Here is a 10,272-nt window from a genome sequence, read left to right as displayed (position 1 = left end):
GATATTCCACGATTTAATAATAGAGAGTTAAACTTTTCATGCGGGTTAAATCGAAGAAAAAGGAGACCTATTACTGTGAAAGTCAGCTAATATCTTTGAGGAATGATGTCACCTCCTGAGCCTCAGTTATCCCCCTATAAAACACAGAAATAACAATACGGTGGTGGGGATGAGGGTGTTTGGAGCGATTTACTACTCTGCACAGAGGCAAACCAGGAACCCCTCTCTCAGAACATTCTCTAAAACACTCCTGGACCCCCTGCACCAACGAGACGGAGAAGCCTGCAGAGGCCGCCAGGAAGGGCGGTGCGAGCATGTTGGTTTTGTTCTGCCCCGCCCCCGCCCCAGATATCGCGAGAGGGCGGGACCCGTTGGCTTCAGCGTCGGCGTCGCTCCCGCGCTTGGGCAATAGGCTGGCTTCTCTCCGCCAGCCGTGGTTAAAGAGCTGGTGGCTAGGGGCGGGCGTAGAGCTGCCGGCCGTGCGGCGTCGGCTGGACGCCGAAGCGTCGGGGTCATTGTGTCGTGAAAACGACCCCGGTAGCCGTCTCTACGACAGCAGGTGAGGCCGCTTTAGCCCCAAGCGGGCTTGGCGGCTGCCTGGCGAGTCTCGGCTCGCGCCTAGCCCTTTCCTTCCTGGACCCGACGCCAAGCAGCGACCCTGAGCCGACCGCCGGAGGGGCGGGCAATGGCGGCCTCGACGGCCTCGCACCGGCCCATAAAGGGAATTCTAAAGAATAAGAGCTCTACGACTTCCTCTATGGTGGCCTCGGCCGAACAGCAGCCTGGCAGGAGTGTCGACGAAGAACTGAGGTGAGTCTCGAGGGATGGCTGCTTGTCAGCCTGGGAAGCCCCACGCCTTCCCTGCGGTTACCGACCTCGACCCTGGATCCTGAGCACTGGCGTTCGGGGAGGCTGCGTGGATGCGGCTCTGGCGCCACCCGGGTCCCCCTCCTCTGGCCATGGTGAGGGTTGGAGTGTTTCTAAAAAAGGCAGGAGCTATGACGAGTTCCTTTTTTTTTTTAAGTATATACGCATATATAATATTTTTAAGGCACACATCATAACCTTTGTATTTTGGGATATTTTTGTATTTTTGGAAACAAAAGAAGAATCAAATTGAAGTTTAAAAGCTTCACTTGCTAAGCTTTTATTATTTTTTAACTCTCTGTCCGAGGGATCTAAAATTCTTCAATAATTGAAGTATTTTCTTGGCCAGGGAACCCTTGGCTTGGGAACTCTAGTTTCCAAAAAATAGACAATTTCATTATTCTAATTGTCCTTACACAGTCATTCCTTTTTACGTTAACATTATCAAAAGCATCATGCTGCAGTCACACTCTCCTGTCCTGGTTTGTCATTATCTCTACATCTAAGGGGAACCAAAATTTCCAGTCTTTTTTTTATCTGTTTTTAATGGAAAACTACTTATTGTTAATTACATTTGCATCTGCAGCCAGAGTTTGAGTGCTTTCTGGTCTTTGTTCTTTTTGCAAGATGTATCTAATCTCAGACAGTTAAGAAAGTAGCAACTTAAAATAATGTAGTGATAATTCAGTTACTCTTGCATACTCACAGGTACACATGTAAAAAGACATTGACCCCATAGCATTGTGTGTAATAAATATTGGAGGCAACTCAAAGTCCATTAGTAAGACTGGTGAAATATTAATTATAGTACATCTGTATAATGAAACAACATAGCCTTTTAAAAAGAGCGAGATTAAATAGATGCTTGTGTACAGAGAAAGATACGTAAGGAGGAATGCTCAATGAAAAAAATAGCACTGCTAACCCAGTGGAATAGCAGTGATAAGGGACTTAGTATAAGATACTGAAAATATAAGGACTCTACATTTTGAAAATAAGGCTTAAGAAAACTTACTGAAATCTGTAAAGTCATAAAGGTAAAATGAGGATATTCAGGAAACCCTAGATTATTGGAACTAGGGCACACCTGTTTGAAGAACCATTTAGGACTATAAAAGGAGCTCCTACTCAGTGATAGTAAATTTATGTGGATTTGTGTTACCTTGAAGAAAACATAAGTAGGATCACAGCTTAGAATCATGACCTTTGGGGTTGGAAAGGACTTTGGTTGTCTAGCAACTCCCCCACCCCCACTCTTTTGAATGCTTGACTTTTACATTCTCTAACACAATTTTCTAACCTCTGTATGGGATAAGCCACTTCAAATGGGGATGGAGTGGTGGTCCATAGTTGTAGGTCCTGGAATTCAAAAAGCAGAATCTTGCCAGAACATAGCTGTTGTGTAACAGGAAGACAGAGATAGTTTAAAAAATCAAAACAACCTGCGGAAGGCTTTTATGGAACTTCATGGTATCTTGGCAGCAGGAATACAGTTCTCACTAGCATTTATGTTTTTAGCAGTTCACCAGTGTGAGCTTTTATTTTTGTTTGGCTACCAAGTGTCTTATAGTTTTCTTCTATCTTTCTCTGCTTTCTTAACTTCTTTTTATTCCCAACATTGATTTCACATAAAAACCTGGCCTCATTCTACGTATGGGTTGGTCTCTCTATAATTGGGGTTTACCTCCAGATCTTTCTGCCTTGAAAGCCATTATATTAGGCTGACTCACCTACATAGGGCTGTTTCTTCTGTAGGAGCTGCTAGCAATGGGACCTTTTACAAGGTGGGTGACTGATTTGTCTAGTTAGAGGGTTATAGTCCTGTCTCTTTTTTTTTAATTGATTTTAGAGCGAGATAGAGAAAAGGAGAGGAATATCGATTTGTTCTTCCACTTATTCATGCACTCACCAGTTGATTCTCGTACATACCCTGATCAGGGATCAAACCTTGGTATATGTCAGAACAATGCTCTAACCAACTGAGCTATGCAGACAAGGCTAGCTCTGTTTTTGAAAGGAGCTACCACTCTCTAATTCATTGAGGTTCATAATGTTTGGCTCCAAGTTATAAAGGGAGATGGGCTTTTTTCCATGATCACTTATATGTGACTGTAAAGCAGAAAGCTAATTCTTTTGGTAATACAGTGACCCTTGAACAACATGGGCTTGAACTGCACAGCTCCACTTGTATGTGGGTGTTTTCTCCTGTTATTTTCTTAATAATATTTTTTGTTCTCTAGCTTACTTTAAGATTACAGTATGTAATATAAAATATACTAAATAACTTAATTGACCATTTCATTAGAGATAAGGCTTCAGGTCATAGTAAGCTATTAGTAGTTAAATTTTGGGCGAGTCAGCACCCCAACCTCAATGTTGTTCAAAGCTTAACTGTATAACAGACATTATTATGTATTTATGTCACAGCTCATACAAACAATATTAGCAATTTTATGAGCTTCTTTGAGCACAAACAATAAAAGTGTAGTTGAACACATTTGAAACAAACTTGTTGTAATGTATAATTTAAACACAACCAGTATTCCTTCTTTTACATAAAAGAACTGAAAATAAGTAACTTTGAATTACATTGCACTTAAAATTCATAAAATAGTAAGTGTAATGTAGAGGTCTAACTTTAAATATTAGAACAGTATAAGGCAAAAAAATATCATGTTAATATAAAAATGACCAGGGCTGTCAGTAAGTTCTGGTTATTTTGGGTAATTATGTTCTATAAAGTCACCACAAACACTGAATTAGTGAACACTGAATCATTGATTCATGGGGAAATACAAAAGTTAGGTTTCTGTAAGCCACTGGTCACATTTTCATCAACCAATCAGCATATAACTTTTTAAAAATATTGTTTCTGTTTAAGACATTGACTTCAGTCAAGATGGAGATGTAGGTAATAAACACAGTTCACCTCACACAACCAGATCAAAATTACAACTAAAATATAGAACAACTATCATTCAGAAATGTCAGAAATCCAGTTGAATGGAAGTCAGACAACTATGGAATTAAAGAAACCACATCCATCCAGACTGGTAGGAGGGGAGGAGGTGCAGAACAGGCTGCCCCACATCCAACATGTGGTGGATAAAAATTCAGTAGCAATATGTTGGGAGCAAGGAGTCCCAGCCCCGCATTAGGGTACCAGTGCAAGGAAGATAAGTCCCCATAACTTCTGGCTGTAAAAATCAGCAGGGATTGAGTCCGTGGAAGAAACTACTGGATTCCCAGGGAGTTCCTCTTAAAAGCCCTGCACACAGACTCAGACTCACTCCCTCTAATCTCCAGCACCAGGGTAGCAGCTTGAAAGGCACCAGTGGCGTACAAGAAGGAACTAAAGTGTCTGGCATCAGGTGCAAGAGCTGAGGGACAGCTTTCTCCTAGACATAAAGGCAGGCAGAGGCCATTGTTCCTTTTCTAAACCATTCCCCCACAGAGCCACAGAGCCAGCAGGCAGATACCATATCTGGGACTCCATCAACCTGACTTACACTCTTTGCCTCACCCTGGTGTTTGCCTGAGGCTCAGCTCTACCCAACTTAGGGGCCCACCCAAACTGTTAACAGTGGGTTTTCCATGTGAATGGCTGGTCTTGATTCATTCTACACATCTTTCTAAATCCTCTCAAACAAGCAACAACCAGCCTCAATGAGCTCCCCAGCCCCCATACCTCTTTTTAAGTTGCCCCAGGTCTGGCACTAGCAACAGCCAGTCTAAGTTCACAGCTTGGTTCTGCTGGGAACCTCCAAGCTCAATACAAGTAGCAGCCATCTGCAGATTACTTTGTAACTCATGCTAGGAGACCCTGGGCAGAACAGAGGTGGGGGCTGACTTTGGCCTGCACCACCCAAAAACCCCAGAACCTTCACACCTGGTGGACAGCTACAGACCACATCAGGTACCATCACCCTGCCCCTGCACATCTGATCCTCCGTGGAAGGTAGAGGTTGGTGGTCAGTGGTCACAACCAGTCCCCTGTGGCTGACTGGCATGGGTAAGTCCCTCCAATTGACCCGCCAGCAGCAGTCAAGGCCCAACTACAAGAGGAGGTAGTACTCACCCACATGGATTGCACACCTTGAGGACTGATTTTGGGTAGTAGGGGAGCTGTGCTACTGGTCCTACAGGACACCTACTACCTTAGGCCATGCTACCAAGACAGGAAGGCATAGTAGCTCTACCTAATACATAGAAACAAACAACACAGGGAGACTACCAAAATAAAGAGACAAAGAATCATAACCCAAATGAAAGAATAGATCAAAACTCCAGAAAAAGAACTAAACAAAATGGAAATAAGCAACCTTTCAGATGCAGAGTTCAAAACACTTAGCAAGGATCTCAATAGCATAGGAAAGGCCCAGTCAGAAACAAAGGATACACCTCCTTTCCATGCCGTTAGTGCTTTTGCGAATATGGTGAACATTCCTAAAACCCTCCGGACTTTCTGTAAGAAGTGCGGCAAGCATCAACCCCACAAGAAAACACAGTACAAGAAGTGCAAGGATTCTCTGTATGTGCAGGGAACATGGCATTATGACAGAAGCAGAGTGGCTATGGTGGGCTGACTATGCCGATTTCCAAAAAAAAACCCCGCTAAAAGTACAAAGAAGATTGTGCTGAGGATTGAATGTGTTGAGTCCAACTGCAGATCTAAGAGAGTGTTGGGTATTAAGAGATGCAAGTATTTTGAAATGGGAAGAAATAAGAGGAAGGTCCAACTGATCCAGTGCTAAGCTTCATTTTTTGCCTTATTATGTGACAATAAAATCTTGAGGAAATGTTCACCAAAAAAAAGAAAGAAATAAAGGATACACTAATTGAAATAAAAAACAATTTACAGGGATACAACAGTAGAGAGGATGAAGCTGAGAATCAAATCAATGATTTGGAACATAAAGAAAGCAAAAAATAACCAATCAGAACAAGAAGAAAAAAGAATCCAAAAAACAAGGAAAGTGTAAGCAGCCCCGGGACAATGTCAAGTGTTCCAATGTTTTCATCACAGGGGTGCCAGAAGGAGAAGAGAAAGAGCAAGAAATTAAAAATCTGTTTGAAAAAACAATGAAGGAAAACCTCCCTAATGTGGTAAAGGAAATAGACATGCAAGTCCAGGAAGCACAGAGTGTCCCAAACAATAGGGATGCAAAGAGGCCCATTCTAAGACACATCATAATTAAAGTGCCAAAGTTTAAAAATAAAGAGAGACTCTTAAAAGCATCAAGAGTAAAGCAGTTAGTTACCTACAGGGGAGTTCCCATAAGACTGTCAGCTGACTTCTCAAAAGAAAATTTGCAGGCTAGAAGGGATTGGCAAGAAATATTCTGAGAAATGAAAAGCAGGGACTTACACCCAAGATGGCGGTACCCAGCAAAGATATCATTTATAATCAAAGTGCAGATGAAGAGCTTCCCTGACAAGAAAACACTAAAGGAGTTCATCATCAAACCATTCTTATATGAAATGTTAAAGGGACTTATTTAAGAAAATGATCAAAACTGATCAAAACTATAGACAATAAAATGGCAATAAATACATATCCATCAACAGTTGAATCTAAAAAAAAAAAACAAACTAAGCAAATAAGAACAGAGATAGAATCATGGATATGGAGCTTTTTGATGGTTAACAGATGAGAAGGGCTCTGGGGATATGTGAAGACTAAGGGATTAAGATGTATAAATAAGTAGTTATAGAATAGTTATGGGGATGTAAAGTACAGTATAGGAAATGGAGTAGCCAGAGAATTTATATACATGACCCACGGACATTAACAAAGTTATTGGGAATGCCTGAGGGAGTGGGGTACTAGGTGGAGGGAGGCAGTGAGGGGGAAAATTGGGACAATTACAGTAGCATAATCAGTGAAATATGATTTTAAAAAAGACATTAAACACATGGCCAACAGCACTATTACTCATGCTCAAATGAAGTTTATCCAACACACATATGATCTCCATAAGGCACATCACAGCCTTCTTGTGTTTGGGAACACTAAACACCTCAGTAGTACACTTGGGAGTAATTTTAAATAGCAGGTTCACCCTCCAAAAAAAGACAAATAACATGGTACTAAATATACTTCAAAAAGGCCATTTATTTACAGTATGAGAACTGAAACAACAAATAAAGCATCTCCTTGTTTGACCTCAACTGTGAATGTGCATTGAACAACTTAAATTTTTCTCTGCTCTGTGCATGTCCTTGAGAGACTGAGAAAGTGATTACAGGTAAATTTCAGCAAGTACCCTTATTTGCAAATGCAGAAAACTCAAATAACCATACTTTTTATTGGTGCTTTTATCATGTAAAATGCAGTGGTAATTTCCTTTTTTCTGCACACACCATTCTAGGCTCCCCCCTGCCATCTGTTGTAAGAGAATATTATTTAATATAACATTTTATTTAACAAGAGACATTACCAAGGGGTTTTTTATAAATCCTGACCCAAGAATATGCCTATAGATTTGAAAGAGAAACAATGATGTAAGAGAGAAACATCGATAGGTTGCCTCCCCTGTGTGCTCTAACCAGGGATTGAACCTGCAACCTTTTGGTGTGCTAGACAGTGCTTTAACCAACTGAGCCACCTGGCCAGGGCCCAAAGGATTTTTTTTTAAGGCCAGAGTTGAATTGTCTTGTTCATTGATTGTGCTCCTTTGTAGTAGGAATAAGTTCAAATGTTTATTTATAGTATAGATACATATACTACTATTAGATAATATCTCAAATCTAAATATAAACTTAAAAGTGAGGTTTTTATAATGCCATATTTCAGATGGTCTTTAGAAGTTTTTAATACAGTTCTTGTCAAAGCATCTTTTTATGTCTCTGCTGTTACTCATTGATTAAGTAAGTAATTTAGAGAGGAAGGAAGAAAGAGGGAGAGAAACATGTGTGAAGGAAACATCAGTTGGTTGCCTCTTGCATGCCCCCAACTTGAGGCCTGGCCTACAATCCAGGTATGTTCCCTGACTGGGAATCAAACCTGTAGCCTTTCGGTTTGCAGTATGGTGTCCAATCTACTGAGCCATGCTAGTTGAGGTTCTGCTTTTTTTTTTTTAAGATTTTATTTATGTATTTTTATAGAGAGGGGGAGGGAGAGGAACATCAGTGTGAGAGAGAAATATCTGTTGGTTGTCACTCATACATGCCCCAACCAGGGACCAAACCTGCAATCCAGGTATGTGCCCTGACCAGGAATTGAACTAGTGACCTTACATTTTGCAGGGCAACACACAGCCACCTGAACCACACTGGTCAGGGCTCTGCTGTTACTTTCCTATTGTTCTCTTTATACTTTGCATTTGTACTGTTATCTTGAGTGACTGCTTTCTTCATGTACCATTTCATGTCAGGTACCATTAAAAATGTATAGAATCTGCAGATTCATATAACCAGGCATAGGTAAATTTCATTGTATTGCCACACACTGTTCAGATAGTTAGAATTCTACCTCCTATGACTGTGGATTCCCATTCTTCCAAGATACTTTGAATATGGTGCATAACTGGTAAAGATCTAATACAGCAATTTTCCACCTGGTATGCCACAAGAATTTTAAAACATTCAATACCTGACTAGTCAGGGGCACTGACCCCTTTTCCCTTAGATTGTCAAATAAAAAAATGAAAACAGCCAACACAATAATAGCCATCCAGTGTAAATAAATTATACTTTTTTTTTGTTAGATCCACAACATGTATCATTTTGGTGTGCTGCAAAATTTTGGTAATTAGTTTGTGTGTGCCATAAGATGAAAAACATTGGAAATCACTGATCTAATGTAACAGATCTAGTAATATGTACATTTTATCAAAAACAACTGATAAAGTTGACTCTAAGCCATGCTTTTATGTACCACCAAGAAAGAAAAAAAATACTACCAATTACCAGATGACATCTGTTTAAGATACATTGTTTTCAGAAATATTAAAATAAGACAAATGTGTATTTTGAATTGTTGAAAATATTATATTAAATGTTACTAAAGCTGTTTTAGAGAAATGTATAGGCCAGTAATTAATTGTGGACCAGATTGCCTGGGTGTGGATCCTGTCTGCTACTTACAAGTTCTGTGACTGCCTGTGAGTTACTTATTATGTTCATGCCTAATTTAATTATTAAATGAGTTTTTAAAAAGCAAAGTATTTAATCCAGTATCCCAACCTCAAATGTTAGTTTTATTCCAGCAAATAAATATAAAAATCTAATTTTTTGCACATCTCAGTGGTTGTTTTACACAAAATGCTTTGGAATCACTGTGTCCAATTCAAATTCTATAGAAGTCTTGGGTAATGTAGGCAAATTATGCCTGAAAAAAAATTGCACTTGAATTAATTTCCTTTAATATTTAAATTTTACATAAGCACACTTTAACTTTGTCTTTTTCTTCCTCTAAAAGGATATCTCATACAATCAAAGGCTCATTGAGTAAAATTTTCTAAAGGTGGCTTTTTGTTTACAAATTACTTTCATTGCTAAGTCTTACTTTAATAGTTCAGTAATGGTGTCAGGCTTCAAAGTCGTGTAGTTTGTCAACCTACATAAATTGCATCTTCATTAAAAGAAAGAACCATATCTTAAAAGGTGCAATTAAAGTTTACACCTTGAAGCAAAATCATGCTTTCCACTCCAAGAGCAGCTAAAGTTACCAAAATGAACCAGTGACAAGCAACAAAGAAGTATGAGTATGTCTTTGAGATGGCATCATATGAATTATCATAATGGAAGTAAGAAATTGTGACTTTTTCTGGACCAGATGTAGGCTGCAGGAAAACCGCTCATCCAAGATGAAGAGAGAAACTAAAACGAACCAGGTACTTTTACTCTCACAGGTGATCTGCAAGTAAGTGGTGGAGCTCCCCCCCCACCCCGCTTTTTTTTTCCCAAGTGGAGATAATGACCCAAAGGTTATAGGAACAGTTCTGGATACTGTTGAATGAAATTAAATTCATGCTCATTCCTTGGGTTTTGTTACTCCACAAATAATATTAATTCTGCCAAAACTTTGGAGATGCTAATTTCCAAATCCACTGTACTCTGTTGTTTTTTTCTATTTCATTACTTTCCACCTAAGAAGTCCCAGCATCCTTTGGAGCCCATTGTTTTATGCCTTTATTTAAATTCATGTTTTTGCAAATTACTGTTACCATCTTTGGAACTGAATAATTCTAAGGATTTGTTTTTCTCTTAGTATTGTGTTAAAGAATAGTGAAGCTTTGAATATATAAAACCTTAACTCTGTAGACTGTAAACTAAATAGCAAACTGAGAAAAATTGGGGTTGTAGGTAATGTGATTTATACCTTATGGGTTGTATATAATGTGGATTAAACCTCTTACAAGTTTATAAGAGGTTTCCAATAGATAGGCAAAGGATTTAAAC

The 10,272-nt window shown here is 39.5% G+C and overlaps 1 protein-coding gene across 2 annotated transcripts in view; it reads left to right on the top strand.

The window, feature by feature from the left end:
* Positions 1-384: 384 nt before the first annotated feature.
* PPP1R2 (protein phosphatase 1 regulatory inhibitor subunit 2) overlaps positions 385-10,272 on the top strand; it is a 41,757-nt gene continuing 31,869 nt past the window's right edge. The window contains exon 1 of one of the 2 annotated variants that reach the window (XM_045851357.1): positions 385-810. In XM_045851357.1, coding sequence (XP_045707313.1) covers positions 686-810 — 125 coding nt within the window. In that variant the 5' untranslated portion in view covers positions 385-685. The remainder of the gene's footprint in view (positions 811-10,272) is intronic. The other variant, XM_045851358.1, reaches the window with a different exon arrangement.

This window comes from Phyllostomus hastatus, unplaced genomic scaffold (assembly GCF_019186645.2).
Source record: "Phyllostomus hastatus isolate PE091 unplaced genomic scaffold, TTU_PhHast_1.1 phas_contig_86, whole genome shotgun sequence".
NCBI lineage: Eukaryota > Metazoa > Chordata > Mammalia > Chiroptera > Phyllostomidae > Phyllostomus > Phyllostomus hastatus.
Note: the sequence above shows the minus strand (reverse complement) of the source record. Positions and strands in the feature narration are given on the sequence as shown.